Source organism: Amblyomma mixtum, chromosome 6, assembly GCF_055824585.1.
Source record: "Amblyomma mixtum isolate Tamu chromosome 6, ASM5582458v1, whole genome shotgun sequence".
NCBI classification, from domain to species: domain Eukaryota; kingdom Metazoa; phylum Arthropoda; class Arachnida; order Ixodida; family Ixodidae; genus Amblyomma; species Amblyomma mixtum.
Window position 1 is genome coordinate 80,273,035 of NC_143017.1, and position 27,346 is coordinate 80,300,380.

Consider the following 27,346-nt stretch of genomic DNA (forward strand, 5'->3'; position numbering starts at 1 on the left):
TAATGCTATAATGATCCATCAATTTTGTGTTCAAAATATCATGGAAGACGACTTGTGCACGTCTCAAAGGTGGCTAGTATATGTCGTCAAATAGATTTACTGTTTTTTTTTCTTTAAGATCTATTGTACTTTGAATTCAGCTTTGAATTAGCACCGCGCGACGAAAATCACCGCTCTCCGGCTTGTGAGCATGAATTAAAACACTTCAGACAAAGAAAAATTTGAATGGACTTACGTTGCGCCATAAGTGCATTATACGATAGCGTAAGTGGTTAATTCCCATATATGCAGTATGTCATTCTCTACTTTAATTTCGTAGATGTCTGGTAGTCATTATAGTCCTTCTGGCGCAGTGGTACAGCGTTTAAGCGATGCGCCACTGCACTGCAATGGCAGGTATTCTCAGCGGTGGGCCTTGTGCGGCTCAGGTTGGTCTTCGCGAGTGACCAGTCTTTAATATATGCCACCTACCATGGTGGGCAGATGCTCACTATCTGGTGGGCAGGTAGTGATGGTGCCTCAAGGTCACGTGTTCTCGGTGGCCCATCTGCCTCCTAGGTTACTCTCTGGGCACCCGATTTCCAGAGTCATGCTCGTTATTTGTCGCTCATAACACCGAAGCCGGATTTTCTGGACAACGAGGCTTTTAACGCTACCGCATTAGATACAAAACCCTGCGCGTACCTGCGTCTGACAAACAACTTTCACATATCCCTGCGCCGCCGCGGTGGCTCAGTGGTTACGGTGCTTGGCTGCTGACCCGAAAGACGCGGGTTCGATCCCTGCCGCGGCGGTTGAATTTCTTTGGGGGAGAAATTCTAGAGGCACGTGTACTGTGCGATGTCAGTGCACGTTAAAGAACCCCAGGTGGTCGAAATTTCCGGAGCCCTCCACTACGGCGTCTCTCATAGGTTTAGTCGCTTTGGGATGTCAAATCCCATAAACCAACCAACATATCCCTACATACAGCATTACAAGGGTGTGGACGTGTCTGTAAGTGAATAATTTCCGATCTGCACAGTTATCTGCAACATTAGTGTAGAAATCAGTTTCTTCTTTGCGCGCTAAGTTTAAGTGGACTTACGCGCGATGTTATGCTGTTGATGACATTGCTGTTAGCCAGAAAGGGACTCAAAAGTAAAATACGATTTTTTATCGGCAAAGCAGAGGCGGTCCACTTAATGCTTCAAATAGAAATGTGGTGCAGTGGCCAAAAAGGTTTTCCTCTTTCAAATAAGAAATCGATCCTAATGACCACTTGTGCAGCGTGAAATATTTTAGACCACAGCGTTATTTTTTGGAGGTCCATTTGATGTAATTTTTTTCAGTGCTACAACGAACTGCAGTTAAGATATCTGACTGTAACACATTTTATTCGTCGGAAAGAGCCTGGCGCTAAGAGGTCGCGTTAAGTAGTCGAGAGTACATGCCCTCGACGACTTTGTCAGCCCACTCCATCACCAGAACTTGCGTTCTGGGGTCAGAGCTAGCCAGCATGGCCTCCCACCACTCGAGAGAAGAAGCAGTAACTAGATGACCCGGAGGTGGCTCTATTTTGCAGTCCCACAGGATGTGATCGTAGTTGTCTCGTTAGCTGCAGTGTTTATAGTTCAGGCAGTCAGATTCAGGCAGTCAGACCTATCCACTGCCCGGTCGATGAAACCTTGGGCTTTATCATGGGCTCCCTCGTTCCTTGGATTCCCCGAATGGGCTGGGACCTATACCAGTTCAGAATAATTTGGTGACAATTTTTTGGCGTAAGATATCTGTATCCTAAGCATGGCATTCTTCGTATCGCGCTCCCTTACAACATAGTGAGATCACTCTTCAACATTTTGGGCTCACCCATGCCGACACCTCTTGAATAGCTCTGCTTGCACGAACTGTGGGATTACAGACTATATAGAAGGATGACGTGATTTTGGCGAGGAATTGTGCACCACAGACTCGCTGATCTCGCTCTTGTTCTACGCTTAAACCATGTGCTGAGCGTATGTGGCCCTAGTTGCCTCTGTTCCATAAAAAAAAAACACTCTTGTACTGCGCACACCAAGTTTAGAGGAGTTTCGAAGACAGTCCGTGTCATGGTGGCTGTTAGTATCCAGCATGTGGAAGTACCTAGGTGTTTTTGAATTCTCCAACATGAACCAAAGCTCAAAATAAGGTCACGGTAAAGGAATCGCGCGTCTGACATGAAGTACGACGAGCACAGAGTAAAAGGCTGCCATCGTTCAAATAACAGACAATGTACCGCACTCCAAATTTTAAATAATTTGCGGATATCATCGACAAAGTCTTTGAAGTGTCATTATTTTGAATCACCTGGCGTGGCAGCGCCGGATTGACCTAGAGCGGATAGTGGATTAAGGGATGGCGTCGTAATTATCCTCAGCCTGACTACGTCCAGTGCAGGACAAAGGCCTCTCCCATATCTCTCCAATTAACCCTTTCCTGTGCCAGCTGCGGCCGATATATCCCCGCAAACTTCGTAATCTCATCCGCCCACCTGACTTTCTTCCGCCCCTGCGACGCTTGCCTCCTCCTGGAATCCACTCCGTTACCCTTAAGGACCAGCGGTTACCTTGCCTTCGCATTACATGCCCTGCCCAAGCCAATTTCATTTTCTCAGTTTCCATTAGGGTGTCATTGTCCCGCGTTTGTCCCCTCACCCATTCTGCCCTCTTCCAGTCTGTTAACATCACACCAACCTTTTTTTTTTCCATACCTCACTGCGTTGTCCTTGGCTTCAGCTGAACCCTTTTTGTTATCCTCCACGGTTCTGTCCCACATGTTAGTACCGGTAAGATAGCGCTGTTGTTTATTTTTCTCTGGAGGGATATTGGTAAACTGCCATTCATGATCTGACAGAACCTGCCATATGCACTCCACCCCTTTCTTAATCATCTAGCTACTTCCTTCTCTATTTACGTGTTACATTAAAGTCTCTTATCTGAAATGGTGGCGGAAAACATTTTGCAGTGCTATTAATACGGAAATTAAAGGGAGGGTGGTAATCCGACAAGGTGGTCGTCAGATTTTGTGACCATGGTTTGTTTGCTCGGCTGTCCAAGCTGTTGAACGCTGTAGCGAAACGCGACTCATGAGTCCATCCTTCACCGTATGCCACGGGCTTTGCTAAATACCAAAACAAAAACACAACTGTAGGTATATTTCGCAATGAACAGGGATGTATATTTGAAAAGTAAAGCCACACTGAAGAAAATCCTTTCTTAGGCAGCTATCGTAGTAAAAATGAATTAGTGAATTAGTTGAAAAGGAGTTATGCAATGCATGATTTACCTGAACCAAAACGCGAAAGACTGTAGATTCAAATAGTGAACAGCCATCACACAGGTCCTCGATAAATTCGTCAGCTCAGGAGTTGCATTGCTTACTTGTATACAACAGCGAATATAGCCGGTACTGAGAAGTTTATTTTCATAAAGGCGAACTCCAATGAAATTTTAGTTTGTCTATATATATGTCGCTTTATATGCTTGGTATGTAAAAAAAAACTAATCGTGACAAAAGTCCACTCTCGTACAAAATTGGCATTATTAATGTAGAAGTGTTATATGGCTCATCGGCAACGAAATTCGCCTTCAGCATTGACCAGCAGCATGTAGCCCCAAAAATCCGAGATGATGTCCTGTGGTATCTAAAAAGAACATCTATTGCGAAAACGCACGGAGGTGAACACAAGAATTTCAAACCGCGAGACCAGCACACTCCCCATAGGCCACAAAACCTTTTTTTTTAACATTTTATTGTTGCGTGGCGGCCAGCCGAAGAATGAGGCGCTGTGAACGATGGACAAGTAGCGGTCAAATAGCGCCGCTGGCCTAGCGCGACCGCCCAGTCCACTGCCAGCTTCTTCTTCGTCACAATGTTTATTACAGTGAAATGATGTTCTATTTACATAAACCATTCACAAATCTTTCGGGAAACACGACTAAGAGCTCGAAAAGACAGATTTGATTCCTTACAATTTGTGAAGTAATGTTCAGTTGTTTCAGGAACATCACAGAGGTTGAAGTTCACAGAGGACACAAAAATGGCTTTTTTCTAATGCTAACTATACGCGGGAAATGCTGAAGTGTGTAGCTTGTAGAAGAAAGTCTTAGCCTATGGTTAAAGAAACATTTTTCCCACCCGCGTAACTACATTATGTCGTGGCAATGCTAAGTACAATCAGAGGGGAATAGAATGGGGAGAAAGCGACGAAATCAAGCCCTTGTATAAACGTTTTCGCGCTACTGAAAATAACAACTCTGTTGAAAAACAGACTGCCAGAAACCGCGTTGCGTTTTCGGGAACAAAGGAGAACCTATAGTAAATGCGTTGCTTTACGACTGTATCTAGTGAGTAGGTGTGTCAGAGAGGAATACTGAAAAATTTTTAAATTAATAAAAAATAAAAGGGAATAAATGTAAACAAAACAATGCTTTGGTATTTAAACCACGTAGGCAATCTTAAGTGCCCTCCGTAATTTTGTTGCCAGCATTTGAAAAGCTCTGTAGTATACAGCGCGTGCACCTAACGGCCTCTGGCCTAGTTACGCAACTAACCGGATAGGATGTAGGTAAAGGCACCAGAGTGCCGTCCTCAAGCCGGACCCATTCAAGTAAGCGGGCTACGGACGGTATGAAGTGAGAGCCTGCAGGCTGAAATGCGGCTTGAAAGTCAAAAATTTGGTGCTGTAGTATATGTTTCTTAGAAATTGAAGCCGTTATTACCATACCAAAATGTGGGGAGCAGTCGTCGGCCTGAACCCACGCGCTGGGCAAGAACGCATACGTCGCATGCGTTTCCCCAGTACGGCGACCAGCAAAAGTTGTGCGGAATATGGCGAATTATTTAGTATCATGTGGCATTCTGATGGGTTTCTGCCTGGTTTGGTCAGAATTATTTTAATGTCCGCTTCGTCTATTTCTATTACGGCCAGAAATCAGAGTTTTCACAAAAGCTGCACAAGCAGCGAGTGCCTCATCGGTGAGAGAAGGACGAAAGCAGACGCCGCAAGACAAAAATGACGGATGAACTGAAGACTACTTAAGTTCTGTGACGGCGAAATCTTTTAACCCGCACGCAGACACACTGCTTCCACCCTTAATGCGCCTTAATCCAACTTATTCCTACGTAATCCTCTCTTAATCCTCCAGAAGCCTCTGTTAATCCAACCTAATTCAAAATAGCTTGCCTTTAATCCACTTCAGCTTACCAGAATACACCCGTAATTCATCACAATACTCCGTTATCCAGCTTAATTGCCCCTTCTGCAACTTAAACATCATTCCCTCTTAATCTTATCTAGTTTAACATAGTTCTGCTTAATTCACTTTTAATACATCGCAATTTGCCTTGAATTTACTCATAATCTACATGAATCTACCGCAATCCCAATTAATACACCCTACTGCTACTTCAATATGAATCAGTCTTAAACCGCCCTAATACTACTTAATTAAATTCAGTCCATTGCAGTCCGTCGGAATCCACGCGTGGTCCAACTAAATCATGCGTAATAGGCCACGTGGGTTTTTGGACTGTCTGGCGTATCATCTCCGTACACAAACGCCGCTCGTTTTCCACGTGATGGGGCTGTAAGGCTTTCGCCTTAAATGTGTTCGCTATTCGCGGCATCCGTTCACAGTGCTGTGGTTTCAGGACATCGGCGTTCGTGGAGCGCACAGTACACGCTTGTAACGTGCGCTCGCTCGCTGCAGTTGCTACGCCAACAGCAACCACCAAAACGCCACAACTGCGTCGCCTCAGTAGTCTGAGTTGTCCGTTTTTACGCTGTTTCCAGCACTTGGCGATGGCCGTTCTTTTTCCAGTTTCAGCCTGAAAAATGATGGTGTCTGCGAGGTCTTGTTTTTTAGTTTTATCTGTTGACATACCACTAGAAAAAGTCTCTTTACGGGTAGCAAAGTTTCGTTAGTTGTTGGCCTTTAAAAGAAACAACTAAAATAAGGATATGGAGTGAATGCCCGAATGAATTCTCTGTCAGCGTCGTGGACGTTTCTACGAAGGAAGGAGATCTGCCGTCGAGGAAAGTACTTTGCCGCGAACAAGTGGACGGTGGCCTGGAAATTAAATTTCAGAAGGTGCATCGGCGCCCAGCAAACGTCGGGACAAGCGCCCTCTCCTGGCATAGAACAAGCGCTTTCATCGGCAAATGCATTGGATGCTGGTGCCGGAAAAACTGTGCCGCACTCTACGTGACTGATTTTTGAACCACGCACACATCCGTTTTTTTTTTTTTTTTTTCGCGGCGCGAAGCAGCAGGAAAACTTAGCAGGGAGTGACCTCACGGTAGGCTTCAGCTCTTCAAGCACGATCGAGTGCGCAGAATCCAGTCTGATAAAGCGGTGCGTGGCTCAGTTAACGTCGCTATCCGTTCGAGATTAACGCGCGTGAATCTTCAAGGAAGAAGTGGGAGCCACGGAGAAGCCCTCTCTGTTGCGTTCCTTCACGCGATGCTCGTAACAGCGGCTTGGCAAATGTGCTAGATTGAGCGGGCGCTTGTTGGATCCGTGCGAGGCGCCACGATGATTATGCCTCGCGCCTACGCTTTGGGAAGGCGGCTTGACAGGAGCGTGCTACCGTCCCCTAGTTTTGCAGGGCAGTTCCAATGCACTCAACCAAGAATGTGCATGGTTACCGAACGGACGTCTGCTCCGGGAGTTAAACAATTCGACCAAGTGCCCAGGACAAATTCTTTTCCTCTACTCGGCAGCTTGGCAGCGTATTGGGGAGCGGCAGGTAAGAAACTTCTTTAGAAATGCGAGTGGCAGCCGGTCTCTGTGTTTGCTTTGCGATTGATTTTCTTTTTTTTTGTTTGTTTGTTATATGTTTAGCGAGCTTTGAACTGAATCATAAATAATATTGGCGATTCCCTCGCGGCCAGTTTTCATTACCCGAGGCATTTTATGCTTTGCTGGTGGAAAGGCCCTACCAGGAAGTTGTTCGCCTAGAAAGTTCGACTCATAGAGGCGAGATGCGATTACATTGGTGCATTGGCTGTGAGACGTCCCTATTTGGCATCTGCGTAGGAAGGCGGTAAGAATGCCTTCATGCCTATTCATGCTTATTTTTTCTTTCACAGCAGTGCATGCGTGGAGAATTTTCTACTCGGTTAACCCTGCCGTCGGCGTCATAGTACTTTGTAATCCGAAATCTGCGCTTTTTTTAGCTGCTCGTCATTGAGAATAATACCAAGGTGCTCCCGACATAAGTTAATGTGCTAGCCTTCATAAAAAAAAAACTCTGTTCAAGAAGAAACGTATTGCCGCGAATCTTTGTAGTGTTTGTTCATTCTTCAAAGCTGCCGGAACGCAACTTTATCGCTTTTTTTATACGCAAGACACGCCTAGATTTATTTCGCTTGATCGCATCCAGCTTAGCCGATTATGCATTGTTCCGGAATGTTCTAGTAGCTTCGCAGGCTTTATCTCGAAAGTTCACTATCATCTTCAAAAAGAGCACGGCCGAGAGCGGCGGGCATTCTGTTCGACGACCGCCGAGCACGCCAGTTGCTACACCGCCGCCGAGTCATTCTGCGATTCTGTGGGCGCAAGTCAACCCAAATAAAGAGCTTCGTTTGGAAGCCATCTTCGCTCTTTCTATGCTCACCGGACTGCTGTCAGCACTACGTGACAATATTGTTGCAGTATCTGGTTCGACATTGCAAGATTTTTCGCTGCAATTTATCATCGTTAGGTTGTCGGTAAGCTGTTAACAGTTCAATTCTAGGCAACGAATTCTTGTCTATGTATATTGGACTTTGCCCCCCTTCATATTTCGTTTGCTTCAGAAATATCAAAGTATATGACTTACAATTTATTTTCATCATTATCTTCTTATAGGACACGCCAACGTCCAAGAAGCATGCAAAGAAGGTCTGAAATTGTACCGCACTCACGGCCCAATCGTGGTTCGGAAGATTCCTGGCCGCTACTCTCTCGTACATTTGTTCAGCATAAAAGATTTTCAAACCGTCTTTCAAGAGGAAGGTCGAGCCCCATTTCGCATAGGAATGGCAGCCATAAAGCATTACCGGGATCAAACGTCGGAGAAGTACACCGGCGCAAGCATACTGCACATGTACGTACACCTAACTGTGACGTCAACAAGCGCGTGTATTTTTTTTTTGACAAAAACAGGGTGCATTAATTGCCTTCAAAACAGAGCCAAAGCAAAATGTTCAGCGCAAGATTAACCTTTACGGCGCTGTGTATTGTTTCGCCATATTCGACTTTAAGATGGCTTCGTTTTTTTTTTGTTACCCAACAACCTGTTGACAAGTTTCTAATTTCCCTGGTGTAAGATTTCACGTCCTATATGAAAAGCATGAACATTTAAAAGATGATTCTTTAGCGAATAATGTGGTGTATGCGCGTATTCATGACATTGAAGCTCTCAACTTTAGAAAGAAAAAAAAAGGAAGCCTTCTTGAAGCAGGTCTATTTATTGAACAAAATTGTTTCCCTGCGCGTCTGGCATTCTACACAGGTTTCGTTGCAATCGCTCATTTATGCGCCAATCACTCCTTTATACGTGCCACGAGCAGCAACCAGGCCCATCATTGCTCTGAACACGCGCAAACTTGCACTCCTCTAATCGATAAGTGCACAATTTTTAAGATAGCGTGAACAGAAGTTACCGATAGATGTGTGAAACAGTACACATTTTTCAGAAAGGAGACGAATGCTTTAGTACGCACTCCTTGACCTTGTACCGATAACATATATCCTATGTCTTAGGGCCACAAATGGCTTCCTTTTTTTCTATGCCAGTTTTCATCGTTTACTTTTTCTGTGACGTCACGCCGCATTCTTCATACGATGTCGGTATCAGCATGGGGGATCATTTGGTTGATAGTGCACGCTCGAGTTGCATTCTTCTTCCAACGTTCTGTTTATGTCGCGACTTTTTTCGCACGGAAACTATGTACCAACAAGCGCTGGTAGCAAATTTTTTTGTTCACTACTTTTTTCAGGAAGTGAGAACCGAGACGAAATGCGGTCCCAGAACTCAAAAAATAATCTTACCGTCAACTATGCGCCTTGTATTTTGGCACGAGTACTGAGGACTGCACTATCGCTAGGCTAACGCAATACATACCGTCGCCATTGCCTTCTTAAGACATGTCGTCAGGACTGTTGTTTACTTGTGTCCTATTATGTGCACTGTTGCACGGGCTTTAGGCTTGCATGTGCACTAATGTACTGATGCATGTGTTTAGACGGCTGCTGTTCCGCTATTGGATTAGTTCCACTCAACACGAAGGCAGCGCGCCTTTGAACAGAAAGCGTTTTTGCAAGAGACGATGCACTGGAGAAGGCGTAAGCACTAACAAAAAAATCACAAACCCTCTTTCAAAGAAGTTCAAAAACTTAACACCACCTTGGTTATGTGGGCTGTTATGTGGTAAATTTTCCCGCAGATGTGAATTCACTTGAAGTCCGAATTTCTGATTAGATACAAGATTGTAGTTGTGTGAATTATTACTCGTAATTATATTGTCATGAACTCGAAGGACTACGAAACGGGCAGTGGAGCGAGCGGACAGCTCGCGCTTGTCCCGCAGTCGTTAACAAATGTTACGCTAATTGCGGATGTTCGACATAGTCCATAGTTTGTAGCTCATAGTTGCATAGTTCGACTGATTCGTTAAAAGATGAAATAAGGAGGGGACCAGTGCTTGTCCCATTCATATCTCGTCTTTTGTCGTCTCTGCCGCACTACATGCACTCGTATCATAATGAACCAGCTAGCCTAGCGCGATGTGTTATGCAAATCATATCGTCGTCGCCGGCACCGCGTCTAGTTCTTCGACTTGACTTCATCCGGAGCGAAGATTTTTTATTTCATTTCCGCCATAACCTGACGGCGTGAATTTCGGTCAGTTGTCCGTCCCTTTAAGAAATAACCCGAAGATAAAGAGGCAGCATTAAGCCATAGTTCAGTTTAAAGACTTGTGTAGGCTACGTGCAAGGAGGGGGAGAGAGAGAAAAGCGCTTTATTAAAGATCAGTATATTAAGCACCCAAAATGCTTCCTGCATGGAGTACCAGAGCAGGCAGGTCGTCCAGTTGGTCCGATGCTGAAGCCAGCCTCTCCAAAGATGAGGGTAGAACTAGGGGAGTTCTGCGTAAGTCGAAATAAAGAGGAAGTGCATCTTTCCAGGTCAAATCATTCTCGCAGATTAAGGTGATTTTAAAAACACTAAAAGGAGATAAATTGTCTTGAGGTGCAATGGGCACTTGCCTTCAAGGCATAACAGCATTTCTAGAATATTTATCAAGAAAAAGGTTTACAAACAGCTCCACTACAGGAGTATCTCACTGGTTTGGTTTGGTTTATGGGGTTTAACGTCCCAAAGCGACTAAGGCTATGAGAGACGCCGTAGTGGAGGGCTCCGGAAATTTCGACCACCTGGGGTTCTTTAACGTGCGTTGACATCGCACAGTACACGGGCCTCTAGAATTTCTCCTCCAAAGAAATTCAACCGCCGCGGCCGGGATCGATCCCGCGTCTTTCGGGTCAGCAGCCGAGCATCATAACCACTGAGCCATCACGGTGGCTTAGGAGTATCTCCCTGATAGTGCCGAAGCTGGAAGGCTAATTCAAAATCCTGACTGCTATCCACAAAGAAGGATATTGGTGTGTATTGCTCTGACAGCCGCTAAAAAATCAGTGACACCTAATTTCACGTGTTGGTGCCGAAACAGAACTAAAAGCTGCTGATGCCTTTACCGGAAGTCAGAGTGAGACTTTCCTCGAGCCAGTGGGGATTATCATGTCTGGTGATGTTACTTCTATCCAGCCAATGGGCGAATCTTATGATCGACGGCATATTTTTTGCCGATCAGGCTGTTAATGCAGTTGAATTGAAAAAGATCAACGCGAGTTGACGCTACCGTACGAGTAGGTGATATTACGGGCAAGAAATGACTGTTGGTAGAACACTTGAGGCACATAGAAGATAACTTGCGCTTCCTTAGAGCTACAAAACTTAACAACGGAACGGAAACATGAACAAGACCTCCAAGATAATCGTTTTTTTAAGCAGTGTACTCACTGGCGGGGATTAGCACAATACCGAGGCATATGAAGGCCACTGACATGCATCTGCCTTTGACCTAGCCTGGTGTATTATTATGTTTAAGTTTTCCCGGTTCCACTGTAGAGCTTTTTTTCAGCCTTCATTATAATTCCTTTTTTTTTTTCACTCTTATATGGCGGCGACATTCCAGCCAAGGGGAGCAGTGGACCAGCGTTAGAAAAGCTGGGAACCCGCACATACTAAGGAACAACGCCATCATGTCGTACATCTCGACCATCGACTCGGTTGCTGAAGATGCCGTCAATCTAATCGAGAAGTGCACCGACAGGAAAAATGAAGTTGACGACTGCTTCCATTTCTTGCGGCGATGGGCCTTAGAAAGTGAGTAAAAAGAACTCAAGTACCTCGAGGGTATTTCTAACTCTATTTCGAAATGGGTGGTGGGGGGCTGAGGCTTCACTCTCCGACCACCGACACACGCCCACATTTTTAGGAAGCGACGCGCTATTGCTTTCCCGGTAAACAAAGAAAAATCCAGTGTCGGTGGAATTCAGTAGCAAGGCCTGGGGAGCGGCATGATCCCAGCTACGAGAGCCGACTACGCACCCTCTCACCATAACCGGATTTGACCGCCATGATGTAGTAATTGGCTCCCACCGGCGGTGCAACTGACCAAGGGCGGCGGTAACACATGTGATGCTAGGAATCTGGCTCCAGAAAGGCCTCTGATGGAAACCGAACTTAGACACGTTTAACGCTGGAACTTTCTCCAGTGCAGACAGCCTAAGAGTGCTCTTCGAGGAGCTAACAGGTATTAAAACTAATGTAATTAAGCTTAGTGCACTCAGTAGGAGTGATGAGGTTTTTAGATAAGCACGTGGGTGACCAGGCTCTAGGGGATTGTGGCATAGATTTTAGGATCACCAGGGGAAGTTTTTAGTGCCATTTGTAGAATGAAACAGTTTACGGGCCATGAACAGCTTACTAGAAGTGTAGCCCGGGGTTATCGATGCATTGTGCGCTGTCTTAGAATAGGATGCTGGAGTCTGGAGTCTTACAGCGACTGAGTTCATGTAAACCATTTAAAAAGAATGCGGATAGAACTATCTGGGGCCGGACTAGCCGGGCGCCGAACTTCGAAATAAACGTACGTCGCGTCCCAACGATGGAGCCTGGCACGTCTTGAGCCAGCCAAACTTAGCGAAGTGAAGTTTTGGTCCACTTGGTAAGTCATGATTTTTAAGTGGGCTTAGCGCGAGACAAACGACAAGAGGCGGACTCAGGTCGAGTGCTCACTCTGTGCGCTAAGCCCACCTGCAAAGCAAAACTGTGCTCTAGCGCTTCGCTTGCCCGAATGAGTGACAGCAAAAGGAGAACGAGAGAGCCCTCTCTAGAGCTTGCACAGCCGGAGCGTATATCATGTGCAGATGTTGTGTGGCCTCAGCATACTATCAGAAAAGAAAAATAACAAAATGGCAGACGAAGTCGTAATGTAACTCTCTAACCTCACAGGTGAAAAGAGTGGCATCACTTCTTCAAAATGGCGTCCAATTCCTGAACGAACAAGAAGATCGCCTGTTTTGGCTCTCCTTTTCTTGCTCCTCCTAGCTTTTCAGAAAAACAAGGATATGAAAGGATCATTGGCGTGAGAAAGGAGAGGTGAAGCCCGAGGTAACAGTCTCGATGTGGTGATAGTTGTCCGAGTGACTCAACAGTCGCGCACGTGAGCGCGTAAAGAAAATGGACAAATCAGAACAGCGACGCGCAGAAACATGCACTGCGCCTCTACGCCGCCGTCCTTGCAGCCTCCTTTCACAAACGGAAGGGCGGATATGAACTGAAAAGAGCTCCAATGGCGAAGCTAAAAATGAAACATTGTCCAGGATGTAGAGGTGCTCAGCGAGAGGAGATGTAGTGTCCACAGGATGGTGGGGTCTGGAATGCACCCAAATTTGAGCAAAAATCTCAGGCAGCTAGTTAAGAAGAAGCACATCAACCAGGTAGCGCAAAGGAAGCCAATTCAGGATGTCGTTGAAGGATAGATATTTCATATTAATCGAGGAAGATGACCTTGATGCTAAAGCAATGGATGATAATTGCACTAGTGCAACCAGACAGGATACGCATAAGTTCTCCCAGGAGACGAAAGATCGAATTAAAACAACGCCAAAGCATATAAGCCTAACCACATAGTTAGGCTAGGGCGGGTAGTACTGTCAAAGCTAATCAATAATGCTAAGGGAACTGAGATAAAAAATAATGGCTAACAACTCTATTGCTGATGTTTTAGTTGAACATTTCGACATGTTTAGTGCACTCTTAGGAAGCCAGGTGAAAAACTGACTTGTTAATTACATAGAGCGTCTAGTCAATTCAAGCTTCCTACACTTAGTACCTGTTAAAACAAGGAAGGCAGCGTCATTACGGATATGGATAATATAGTGAAAAAGTAGGTAAGGAATGCTACACAGGTGCATACAGTTACTTAAGTAATCAAGACGCTGATGGCGGAGGCAGTGATGTGGAGGAACTGGACATCCCGCCGCTAAAGAAAGCGTAAGTAAACAGACTTACAAACAATCAAAGGGGCAGAGCGGCTGGTGGTGATCAAGTAACTGCAGATTTGTTGAAGGATGGTGGCAAGACTGTGCTAAAGAAACAACTTCCGCCCGTATCCGCGTAATGGCGCTTTGGAGCGATGCTACATTGTTTTAATCCATAATTAATGGTACGCCAAGTGCCTGAAAAACTATGTCCATAAATTTCCTTTCCGCTCAGTACAAGGTATCTCCTGAGATATTCGCTAGTAAAGCTGAAGGTACCTTAGATTTGTCAGCGAAACCATTAGGTTGGTCTTCGTAAAGGCAACTTGACAATTCACCATGTTCCCACCATCACTCAGGTGATACAGAAATGTGGAGAATACAACCAATCCCTGCACAGTGCGCAAGATGTTCTGCAATTTTTAAAAATACGCCCTTTCAGTTTGAAGACTGCTTTTTTTTTCGACATAGCGTTCTCAGTGGTGTAGCGCACCAGCTAACAGCGAAGACGCGCTAGCTAGTAGGATGGTTAAATAATACTGCATAGTTACTTTTTACCTATCACTGCTATTTTCCTGATTTTTTGTGAGGCGTGTAGCCCACCGTAAATAATAACCATATCAGGTTTTAGAATCTCAAAGTCACTGTCACTCTTGACGCTGTAGCCTAACAAATTTTGTCTATCTCGAAGAGTTATGTGCACTGAAAGGATTACAAGGTCTTATCTAAGATGCTAAACCGTCTTCCAATACTGCTCCTTACCAGTTTTCACGCTCTACGAAAACTCTGAGCATAAAAAACGCTGAGCAAAGAAAGAAACCGAACAGGCAGAGACAGCCAACTGGCTCTCCATCGAGCGGCCGTGGGATTACTTTGCCTCAAAGCGCTTCGTAAGCGCATTTATTTTAGTGCGATGTAGGCAAAAATATGTATCAAAATTACTTATTATCCTGATAGTTAGCACGTCTTATCTGAATTCTGATGTACTACACAGCCGACAAAGGCATGCCAAAAATGTACTGTTCTAACTCAGAAGCCTTTATTGAAAATTGGCAGAACATCTTAGGTGAAACATCTAGTATATAGCCTTCATCGTTGAAAGAAAGCATTTGTCTCAGTCGAAATTCTAAGTCATGCCGCCATCGCGGAACCATGGTATGCAAGAGGTATATCATATTGTAAATGTACTGCAAACTGTCAAAAGTGGCTGCCCCGCCATCATAGTCCTCTTTAATAAAAGTGATAAGATCTCATTATGGAGGGGTGTCAGGCAGGGGGAGACAATCTCTCAGGTACTTTTTCCTGAATACCTCCTGTGTACATGCGGTGAACTAGGCTGGGAAGAGTTAGGAATAAAAGAAAATCCAGAGTGCCTCAACAACCCAAGATACATTATCTTCTTTTTTCCCCTTCACTTATCCCCTTGTTCAGCCCTTTTTCCCTGCGTGGTTTAGTTGTCCAGCACGCGTTTCCATTTTTCATAACTATGTCTCTGTGCACTCTCCTGTTGATAGCAATGTTCCAGTGGAAAGGGCCGAATCCACTATTGGCGCTCTTTTCCCCAATTTAATATGAGCGCCGAAAATTGTTGCAAAGGTTTATGTGCCTACGGTCTAAAGCCAAGTTCTGTTAGAGTATTTTAAACAATGCTATGTTTGTGTTTCAGATGATAAGCACTTTTTTCTTGTTTTCCACAGGCACGGTGGCCATATGTATAGGTGTTCGTCTCGGCTGCCTAGAGGCTCCTTACACGCCTCCATGGGCTGACAGCGAAGCCATCTTAGAAGACACAATGGTTACCCTGGACTCCCTGCAGGCGTTTTGTAACCGCTTTCCATACTACCGCTACTTCACGACGCCGATGTGGCGAAGATTTCAGCGCGCTATGGACGACTACGCGGTGTAAGCTTTTATTCTCATCACTATTAATGATCACAACTTTTTCATCTTGCGAAGAAGCAATTCGATCTTCATTAAGGAAGGCAAGCTTCTGTATTTCGCCTTCTACGCCCTAGAAGTTACAACTGAGCCCACACGGGCGCATCCAGATTCATTTATTGATTTCACTGCCTGGTCACTACGCCACATGGGTGGAAGATAGTAGCGTCCCCTTTGAAACGGGATGGTGATAATTGCCACGATGCTCTTTTTATTCATTTTTCATTTGCAAATAATTTTTTTCTGCATATTTTTTTCTGTTTTATAAATATCTCCATAAATACGCCATTTTTTAAAATAAATTTTAAACCCTACACCTGTAACCTTGTGAAGTTCACTGGCCCCTGACTATGGTAAAAAAAATGACATTTCGGGAGCGCTTCGGCTCCTTTGTGTCAAGGGAGCCGTAGAGATCCCTTGAAAGAGCAGGTACTCAGGAAACTGGACATGGAAGAGTCAGGTATAAAATGGAGTGCCTCAGTAACTCGCGATACTTACCATTCTATACAAGAAAGAAGAGTGAAAGCGCCTCTTTGCGGCATTATAAAGGAACTTTGTAACGGTCACCACGTGGCAAGCTACTCAATTGTTCTGCTTCCGCAGTTAATCGGCGAGGCGGGATTTTAACCTGTGGGGTGTTAAAAGAGGGGATAAATACGTTCTCCCCGCTCAACCGCGGCTGACACATTTCGATACTGCCGGATCCCACCCCGAAATCACGTACGCCACCGAGCGCACTCCGACCACAGCAGGCCTTGCTCTGGGGGAACAAAGGAACGACACTCTGCCTGACCCAAACAGGCATTTATTGCTATAAAAAAACGCCAGCTAGCAAGAAAATACGCCAAGGAGTCCAGGCCATCCGACTAACCAGCAAGGGTACGAGCGAACGTTCGCGACACTCCACGACCGGACGGGAGGAGATGCGGGAGAGCATTCTCTCCCACAGCCTCGCCCCGCTGGCTAAGAACGGAGCGTCGCAGCGACGCGTTCGTACGCGAATAGTTTCCCAGCCGAAGAGCCAGTTGTCCTCCCCCGCGCATGCGCAGAAGTCACGCCATTTGTGGCGCTCGTGTCGCTGCGACGCCGGCACCCTCTCTTGTTCAACTATGGAAGACTCATTGCGGGGAACCAAAGTGCAAGGGACGAGCGGGGCAATGTCGCTGCAAACGGAAGTGGAACGCGTAGATTTTTTCACGCCTCACGCTCAGATTTACATCGAAACTGTGTTGTTCCATGATTGAGCCTGCTCAGCTTTCTTCCACACACTTTAGCCTGTTGCAGCGACTACGTAGAAAGGCTCTCGGCTGCAGGGGCAGTGGCCAGCCCACGTCCTACAGGTCCAAGAAATTAAGCCGCGAATTTTGTCGAGGGAGAAGCATGAAGAACATCGGATACATCACGCGAGATTGTTGGCCAGTCGATGAGCATTTCTGGAGGATCCCAAAGCTATAAGGAGTTGTTGCACTGGCCCTACCGGTGGCCTAAACCGGACGAATTTTAACACCGTGAAATGGTCGCCGAGGCACAGACGATCCAAGGATAGAAAGCTTAACGCTTTATGCTCATGGCAGAAATGTAAATGAAAGCGCAGTATACAGAACAGAACAAAGCCCCTATCCGCTGTGCGACGCGCATGCAAGTCCTTCGTTCCGATGTAGGAAAAACTGCATATCAAACTCACTTTTCACTGACTGACAAAGGCCCGCTTCATCACACGCTGACAGGGTAGGGTGTGTGCCCTCGTCCTTGCTGGTCCTATGAAAGCCAAGTGACCACCGTAACCTTACGCCTCATTTCTTGAAAGTGCTCTTGTCCAGCCTTAACAAGCGGGAAGGTTTCCGACTTAGAGGTATGAGTCCTTGGTGCCGAATCCATAATTCACCGAAAAGGCTCCCGGCGTCGACTGAAGATGTAGCCGCTAATCAGAGCCAATTATTGGTATCGCAGCAGACGAAGTTGGTGTCCGTTATACGAAGAAAGAAGACAGTAGGTGGTTGCCACCTGTTCGACGTGCTGCTACCTCATGAGCTGCGCGGGTTTGCCTTGCGTTCGTCTGGTGGAGCACGCGGGGTCTGAGAGCTGTTAATTCGGGTACTGGAAACCGCTAGTTAGTCCATTTTTCACTTTCCACTAATGACTGGATGGATGTCTTCCTGCGAGACGCAACAGAACACAGATGTCGAATGCACGAGCGATTCTTTTACGGTTATCTCGGTGCTGATTATCAAGGAACTCAGGAGGCACGCACACGACGTTGAGAAGATTTGAGGGATACTTTCCGCGTGTTTCTTTCTCTCATAACCCAATACCCTCCTTGCTAGGCTAAGCACTCACCAGTTCGACGGCTCAGTCGCAGAGCTGAGTTCTTTCAGCCAAAATCGGGCGTTTCCACCGGTGTTATGCGCTGACAACACTGACTTCTTGCGACCGGGAATAAGTGGTGAGCGATAGTCTGACATCACCCTAAGCCAGGCGTCGGCGTGATTATGTAGGCCCTCTAGAGGAAGGATTGTCCCTGGGCAAGTACCGGAGCAGTAACCAAGGCAGGTCCAAATGTATTCTCGCTTCTATCGCTGCAGACCACACTTCAATGGCGCAAGCGGTGACCTTTTCTTTTTCTTTGACCTCGACCTATCGAATATAGAATTTGATCCGTATAGAGCATTGTACGTACCACATGTGCTGTCCGCGAATTTTGCAGCGCTAGCAGTATTGGCCTACTTCTGTCCGTTCAGCGTCGTCAGTGTCAATGTCGTCGCCGTCCCGTCCGCATGCACTAATTTGCACCAAATAGGCAGGCAACTATGTTCATATGTACAAAGCTTCCCGCTCTGCTCAAATAGGGTACATCAGCCTACGTGCAGTCCGCTCTTTGACTCCCTCCACCGGCGAAGGCCAACTTGGGCAACTGAATTCGAATCGCGCACCTTACCAGACAGTGATTTCCCCTCAGCCAGGAATAAGCCCAATCGTTCACAGGCAACTGCAGCTATTTGTGTTCATTCAGCGGCAGCTTAACGGCAGATGCAAAGCAGTTGAGTGACAATGGCAGTTATGTGTGCAGTCATCACTGTGTTAACTATTTTGAAAACTAGTCAGGGCTCATCCCTGTCCGCAACCGGAGGTTAAGCAGCTAGGAGGTTAAGGAAGGTTAAGCAGCATAGTCTTCAGCTTCTTTGTTGTTTTCTCCTCCACAAGATTCATTTCTTATATATACTGTATTTCATCCTTGCTCTTTGGGGGTACAAGGGGGGGGGGGGGGGGGAAGAGAGGTGTAGGTCATTATAAAATTTTTTCTAGCGCGCGTTGACCGCCTCATGTTTTCCGTTATTTTCAGGCGTGTAAGCAAACACATCAATGACGCCGCATCCCGCTTTTTAAACAGAACACCGCGTGAGCCACGCACAATTCTGGAGCACCTGCTTGTAGACAACAAGCTGGACTTTGCAGATATAGTGACGTTTACAAGAGACCTCATTATGGGAGGCATCGAAACAGTGAGTGAGCTATTTCTTATTTACTTTCTCGGCGACAACCGAGAAATTAAAAACCTTGAACGGAAATAAGTAAGTGTCCTGCGGAAGCACTCTTGAGGATGCATCGCTTCTAACCTGAACGAATTAATCCGCAAAAACCTTTAGAGCAATAGTTTCTGAGCAAGCACATACCAGGGTCACACCAAAACTTTGATGTTCCCGTGATATGCGCCACAACACCGTCAGATACATATCGCACCACGTGATTGCTCTTCACCCACGCAGATACCCCCGACTCACGGGTTGACGTTACTTCGGTTCTGTACGAGCATCGTGAAAAGAATGGCGCGGTAGTTGCAAGGCGGACCTGCATTAATGGAGGTCAATTTGTTGCCAGCACACCTTTGCTTCACTCGGAAAAGGCACGCTCACCAATTTACTGCTGTTGTTAGGCAAAAAACGCAGTGAGAGAGCATGTGCCAAGTCACCTGCTCTAACATAGCTCGATGAATGGTCGCTTCAAGGAAGTTTATTCATTCCTCAACAGGATATTTGACCAATCGGGAGAGCGACGTTTGGAAAAGACCATAGATCACATTGGTTGCCACCGCAGGCGATATTCCAGCGAGAAGTGCTCGCACCTAGCAACACTGGCCCACACGAAAAACTGGCCAGTCTCTGAGAAAACAATTCTCCAACACAGCGTCCATCGCACGCCTACTCACAAACCCACCAGGACACGCTTGTCCGAATGCCGTTTCGTGCGCGCTGCGATTCCTGTCCACGCAATGTCATTCCTTGCTTTACTGTGTTTTTTTTTTGTTTCTTAATGGAGTGCAGCTCATGTACTAGTTACGTCGCTACCGCATTAGCACCGCAGTCGCTCTAAACGACACGTGACAGCAGTGATGCTACAATCTTTGTTTTTATTTAAAACTTTTAGCCCCTCCTTTGATCTCTTAACTGCAGATAGCATTATTGCAGAACTGGTTTCCACGTATGTGGCCCGTAACAGAAGATTGGCTTTTATATGACCCTCAATACACCTTCGCTTATTATGGAACAGAAATGTAACCTTCCTCGAGAATGCTACAGTATTTTATTTTCGCTTCGCTACCATTTGAATTATGTAGCCGGGTTCAGTATACAGGTCGCAAACAGGTCCCGAAGTTTGCATCAATCAAGACCCTGCATAATTCACTGTTACTATTCAAGTACCGCACATTATATGTTATTGCTAGCCTTGGATTGTCACGATAAGAATGTCTCCGTTTAGCCACAAAAGCGATACTTTTTTCAGACTGCCTCAGCTGCCACAGCCTGCCTGCTCGATTTTGCGAAGTATCCAGAGGTGCAGGAAAGAGCACGCAATGAAGTCCTCACTGTTGTCGGAGACGACGTTAGTGCCATTCAGCCTGAACACGTTGAGCGTTTACCATACTTGAACGCATGCATGAAGGAGACTATGAGGTAAGTGATAAGCAGTTCTATCTTTATTGGTCGAGCTTGGGAGCTTTTCAATTCGAGTGCGCTTGCTATTCAGTCAGCCTGTTTCGTGACATATATCAATATGTCTTCGTCGCCCATTAGTCGTTCCAGCATTGTTATCTTGTAGGTTAATGTTTTAAATCAAGCTTTCGAATTTATTTCGATTTTTAAACGAGAGTGCTAGTAACCCCTTGTCCGAAAAAACTGTCCGGCCTCGGAGTCGTCGTTGGCGACCATTACAGGCCTCCCAGCCTGAGCGGCTGGAACACGCAGATAGAATGTGGGGCCTTGATGGAGAAGGGGTGAAGGTAGCCCCCAGGAAAAACCTAGGTGGGCCACGTAAGTCACGTGACGTTGTGGCGCCACCACAACCTGCCCACCGGACTGTGAGCGAACCAACCACCGCGGCGACCAACACTTATTTGCCGCATGAGGTCTCATGTGAAGCAGCGCAGTGGCTCGAGGCCGAGAGGAGAGCAAGGAATAAATACAACGCCGAACTAACAGAAGTTTATTCAGGACGCTATTGCTATATATACTCTAGTATCACAGAAAAAAAAAACAGGAAAAAAGCAGAGTGAGAAGTGGATCAAACCCTATCACTCCGAGCTAGCACACATTTCGTCAGTACAGGAATAATGAAAAAGCAGATAGTTGTGCTTTTTAATTTAGGTTTGCAACGAGCAGTTTCATTAGGCATTTTGCACCCGGCTTCATGGTTTATGATGTCTTTATTGTTTCTCTCTCTAGCTGATCTTTGTGATTAGCGACAACCCGTTTGCTTGTCAGCACTGCGAAGCTGCAGCAATCGCGGCAGCGAATGCCGATGTGGCGGGCAGTATTCTTAACATTGTTGCAATGCTCCCTTTGCCTTTCGTTGAGACGACTGGCTTGGCCGATGTATGAGCCACCGCAAGGCAAATGGATTTAATTCACAAGGCTATCTTTCGAAGACACACACTTTTTCTGGTGGTTTTTCTTGCACTTTGGAACCGCTTTCACACTTTTTTCAGGCCATTTATACGCGCGAACAAGCAACTTAATCTCTCAAGAGCCGAAAACACCACATCAACTCCAGCTATTTTTTCTATTCTTTGCAAATTATAGCAAATTATGGATGAAATAAAGAACTGCCGCATTCCTTTCTCCGTTACATTAGTTGACTGCACTGCGTATTTTAAGCAACCCTTCTGCTACTGATGCAAAAATACGAAGAGGGTATGCTGCATTTGCTAGCCTTTTGACCTGACAGGAAAGACTGCAGACAGTTCTATAAATACATGATTTTTTTCGTGGCATTTTAAAGCATGACGCCACAATGCACCGTTTCACAAGTTTCGAATGGGCTGAGCTAAACGGAAGCAATGTGCTTTTACTTGTAGGTTAAAGAACTCAGCATTCATTAACAGCACTAAAATGACAGGTCAGGTCAAGAAACTTGATGCGATAGTTAGCAGGCACATGAGTTATTTCTAATGGCGCAAGGTTCTCAGAAAAAAAAAAACGAACACAGTTTTGGACCTTACAATATGACATATATAGCACTTTGGCCGGAAAGAATACGCTGCTTCTTAATTTCCCTTCTTATTTCGGGTTGCACACTCCTCCAGCGTCTACACAAGGGTGGCGCAGACTGCACGTGTGTTCTCACCAAGTTAATGCAATTTTTGCTCGTTATTTCTACTTTCGATGACGGGAGCCATCGCTTAACGCTACTTCACCACCGACCTTTATCCCGCGGTGAAATGTTCCCTTTTGTATTTCTCGGATATGCCTAAAGAGTATGCCAGAAAGATAGCAAGGCTTCAATTTTTCCTTTTCTTTTTTTTTTCTCCTCTTCATGCACCAGGCTGAATCCAGCAGTACTGGGCATCTGCCGGAGGCTGCAGAAAGACACTGTATTGTCAGGTTACCTCATTCCTGCTAAGGTAGGTGTATATCCGATACCGAAAAAAGTTATGCGAAATGACGCTATTACGGGCCTAACAAACAGGACACGTTGCCGATATGGAATATTAATAAGCATTTAACGCGATCGCTTAAGGTTCCCGTTCTGCAGAAAATCCGTCGTCGTCGGCGGCGTTGTGATTGAAAAATATCAGGAGACGCAACCTAGGTGGGTAACCTATAGGTCACGTGACCCTGTGGCGTCATCACAACCTGCCCGACGCAGTATGAGAAAAGTAACTACCGTCGCAGGTGGCCATTTGATTAAGGACTAGTCATTTAACGCATCACTCAACTGTTGCACCACTGCGCCTGGAGTGGTACGAGGACTCCCAGGGATCTGTGAATGTAATGTTGAGAAGGACCAATTCAACATATATGGGCATTGAACCCATTAACGTTATCGCGTCGTACCGTTAAGACGCAGCTTAAGTGTCCCCCTCAATTTTATTCACTTCAGCTAGATGCGGATGAAGAACAATATCATTCCATACTGATCTCAGGATCTGAATTCATCAGTTTTGGAGATGAGTGGGGAGCATCACTCTTTAAATGAAAGGCAGTCAAGAAAATGGACTAAAGCGCTCTTTGTAGCGATTTAACTTTTTTTTTTCTTTATCCCGGGCTACGTTCAAGCGTGCAAAATGATATAGGAGCCCAAATTTCCGGCATGTCGCGAGCATGGACAAACCTGTTGACTACAACCCATAAGCTTGCCATGTCGACGACCTTTACAGAAGTGCTCCTTTGAGTGGAATCTTCCGAACGGTCCCTTTGCGTCGTTTCTTCTTTTTTTTTTTTTGGGGGGGGGGGGTGTACTTTAATAAAAGCTTGGACAGCGCTGTCACAACGTTAAAGGAGCCACACCTCTCATGGGTTCTTTTCACTCTATAAATATTACCGCGAAATCAGTAATTCTGAAATAGTGTTTACAAAACTGACAACTCCTGAATTCTGAGAGAAGCTACCTCAACTCGCAAAATTGCAGATGGTTCTTCCTATAGAATGTGATCCGTGTAATATCTTGTTAATACGTTGGAGGCGAAGGAATCCTCTTTAAAGCTATTTTGGATAGAACAAATAAAACATTCTAAAATGCCCACAACCAGCGAGATGTGTGCCTTGAGCTGTTCACACTCGGTCGCCATTGCTACGTTCATCGCGCAGTAATTAAAGAACAATGCCAGCAAAAATCGGCGCGCACATTCTCAGCTGCGTATCATTGTCTGTTTTTCCTCGTTGGAAACCAGGTGAGTGAATGTGTGTCACAGCGTGCATTCATGTTTAAAATCTTATCCACAGACTACGGTATTCCTGCACTCCCTCGAGGCCAGCAGACTGCCGGAGCACTTCAGTGAACCGGATACTTTCCTGCCTCAGCGATGGATAACAAGTCAAGAAAAGGGCGATGGTTGGGTCCACAACTCGCTCGCCGCGTTACCCTTCGGCTCCGGCCGAAGAATCTGTATCGGCAGGCGGATTGCCGAGATCGAGCTCACCATTATTCTTGCAAAGGTACTCAAAAAAAATTGGCTGTGGATTAGCTCTGGTTAATCCTGGAGTGACGCAATAGCTACAGCTGGCCGAGTGGAACTCGCTCAGTCGAATTGCAAAGTCAATCTTTCGACGCTCCGTTTCGCTGGGCGTTCTTTCTTCATATTTATCCCTGGACGTGGATTCACTTTCCCCCTCTTCACTCCTCCCGCACTCGGTTTCGCCAGCGCGCCGCACCGCCGGCAGCTGGCTCCGCACCACGTGGCCAACCCCGTGACCAGAAATGGCGCCGCCACGCTGAAGGCTCTAAATGCTAGCGTAATGTATATATAGTGTACTCAAATACTCTGTAGTTTACTGTAGCGCAAGTATGCGCGTGGAGCGAACACCAGCTGCGTGCTCTGACGTCACTCCGCGCATGCGCACAACTGACGGGGCGGGCGGCGTCTGCTCCGCCGTCGGCGCAGCGGCGAGGCGCACAGCAAACACACCAACTGCGGGCTATGACGTCACTCCTGGCGGAGTGACGTCATAGCTGGCGGAGCGGTGGTGGCGGAGCTGGCGGAGCGGTGGTGTTACGGCTCAGCGCGCAGCTACGCTGACCACATGAAGCAGCTGGCGCAGTGTAGCTGTCAAAAATATTTGTCTAGTAGGAAGTATGATCGCGCATACATCAATAAGATCGACGTTGATCGAGCTCTGCTGCACCACCACTTCCAGCTTCAGTGGAAATAGATAAGGCTTCACTGGACGACAATTGTTAAATCGCGATGGAGATTTTGGAGCACTATCGGAAGTTCAGTAGTTTACTCACTAACTTAGTCAAACATAGGCGTGAAATGAGAAAGGAAGCGTCTTTATTAAGTAGCTAAAGCGTTGAGACACTCCATTTCCAGAGTACCATCTCAATGCATTCCGTCTTAGCTTTGGTCATAAAGTTGATTAAGTCAGCTACACAGTTCTGAATGATGGGACAGGTTTCATATTTCCTGTTTTTTACAATTAACTTTTTATATTTTGGGCAACCCCATAAATTATATGAAGAGGGTGTTCAGAACTGAGGATTTCACATCTGAAATGTAGGCTGTGCGGAAAAACATTTATCATATGGTGTCTGAGTGGTAGCTGAAATTTTCTCGTTTTTGTTTGTGAGTGTAGCAAGGAAATTCTTCCATGGCTTGTGGTTTGTGTACGGAACTAGGGCACAAAACAATTTTTCAGGAAGCTTCGCTGTCAGTTTTACTGGAATGAAGCCAGCCCAGGCTAGCAACACTTTATTGGTGCGCATCAGGGCGAAGACTCGCAAACCACTCTTGCTCGGTTGCAACGTCTGACTGAGTGTCGTCTCATTCGCATCCTGCCATAATTTGGTTATCACCTTTATTCTTTTTTTTTTCAACTCAATCTAGTATTTCTCTAACTGCTGTATGTATAAAGGAAATCTGACTGCGCGAACGATAAGCATGGACTTGCAGATGATTTAGCCATAAGAAGTATGAGTCAGGACTTGTATCCAGCTACGGAATACACTTGCGTCCGTTATTTTATAATACCGGTAAGAAGTAACTATGGTTTTGAATATTGGCCGAATGTGTGGAAAAAAGCGTAACGTTTCGGGTGCAGTAAAGGCCACTTTCGTTGACTAAAATGCGAATAGTCGCTTTGTTGTTGTTTCCTTTCTTTAGGTTACTGCCAGAAATACAAGAAACAGGCATTGTTTCCTCAGAGCGTCTTAATAATGCCTTGAAAAGCAGTTATTTAATGCAACATTTTATGTTTTAAATCTATTCAACCCTATGCCAAACTCTTCGCATCTTTGAAAATATAAATGAATACACAAGCGTTTTACTATCCACAACTAATCAAACTAACGCCTGGTTGCTTTTTCTCTTTGTACTTCCATGACCAGATCCTGCAGAGATACAAAGTCGAGCACCACTACCAGGATGTTCAATTTCACGAAAAGCTTTTCGTCATTCCTAAGGAACCGGCCAGACTACGCTTCCGTAACCTGAGGATCTGAACACGTATTTGAATTGGTGTCGCCAACTTCAGCACGTGCAAGGTTCTCTCTTTAGACCTTTGATCCCAAAGGAACCCTTACGATGCCATCTTGCGATGTTAATATTTATGTTTAAGGCAAACATCGTCACATGTGGCCAAACACCCAGCGCTCAACTTTTCCCCGCAATGACGGTGCTGGCTGAGCCCCTCCAACGCGCCAACTATAACATATTAATTACCGGCTCTTACTTCTCGAGAGAATAAGGGGCACGCTTTAGCGCGATTCTAAACTTTCGATTCTACAATAAAGTATTTTTCCTCTATGAGAAGTGTTTGATGTTTCTTTGTAGATCATGCCCTGCACGTTTAAAAAGTGCATTTTCTTTACCACTTCATGTCGCAAAGTGTTCTCATCTCAAAAGTGACTGCATGATGCGCGATGACAAGACAAATTGGTTGCCATTATTTAATGCGAAGGTTGCAACCTTTGATCTACTTGCGTTCTAGGAAAAGCAAACATGTCAATGTTGCCGCAAGCGATGGAGGTCACGGGACTAAGAACCTTTTTTAGCGCTCCCCTCTAGCGGCTACCGGGCGAACTAACCGTCCTTCGCATTTATTGAGATAGCTTTAAAGGCCCCGTTACGCAGAAAATTTTGCGTCAGCATTGTCGTCGTTGGGCGATAAATGGGGTGGCGTAGGGTGGCCCAAGCCGCCACACCCAGAGAAACAACCTATGTGGGCAACCTAGGTGACGTGACCTTATGGGGTCCACAACCAGCCCCTCTGATTCTGAGAAAACTAACCACACCGATAGGTTTCAGTTAAATTATTGGTTGATTGAGAGAGGTTGCTCGGGAAGAGCAATTTGAGTCACACAAGCCCCACCTGTGGCAGCACCTGGCATCGCGAGGCAGTGGCGCATCCCTTAACCGCTGCCCCATAGCGCAAGGAGTGGTATGAGGACTCCCTGGGACATATGAGTAAATATAAAGTTGATAACGACGAATTCCGCGTATATGGGCATTAACTTATTAAACCTATCGCGTCAATCCTTTCGGAGGAGCTTAAGTGCCCCTCCTATTTTTTTTTCTGCGATAATTTATTTACTACCAAAGGGTGCGCTCACATGCGTGCATATAGTTAACAGACGTATTGGCTTCGGCTCGCCAGAGCAGATGGGCGTCAGTCATCTTTGGGCATGCCTGGCGTTGCATGTTTTGTGAGCTCTGCATCTAATCCGTTTACTCCTGGAACACATGTGCATCGGTGTGGACCTAGAAGATGCTACCTACCTCTGCACCTAACTATTCTTCCGCAGTTCGTCGCGTTGGTTGTTGCTGAAAGACTCTTCGTGGATTCCGGGAGAAAATTGAAAACGAG

The 27,346-nt window shown here is 45.9% G+C and overlaps 1 protein-coding gene across 1 annotated transcript; it reads left to right on the forward strand.

Annotated features, from left to right (window-relative positions):
- The first annotated feature begins 6,493 nt into the window (after nucleotides 1-6,493).
- On the forward strand, nucleotides 6,494-26,221 carry LOC149339504 (putative cytochrome P450 49a1). The gene is made up of 9 exons (XM_089550495.1): nucleotides 6,494-6,765; nucleotides 7,869-8,106; nucleotides 11,261-11,451; nucleotides 15,311-15,515; nucleotides 18,892-19,051; nucleotides 20,331-20,500; nucleotides 22,368-22,446; nucleotides 23,768-23,980; nucleotides 25,869-26,221. The coding sequence occupies exons 1-9, from the start codon at nucleotides 6,552-6,554 to the stop codon at nucleotides 25,980-25,982; spliced, it is 1,584 nt and encodes a 527-aa protein (XP_089406621.1). The 5' UTR covers nucleotides 6,494-6,551; the 3' UTR covers nucleotides 25,983-26,221.
- Nucleotides 26,222-27,346: the final 1,125 nt, after the last annotated feature.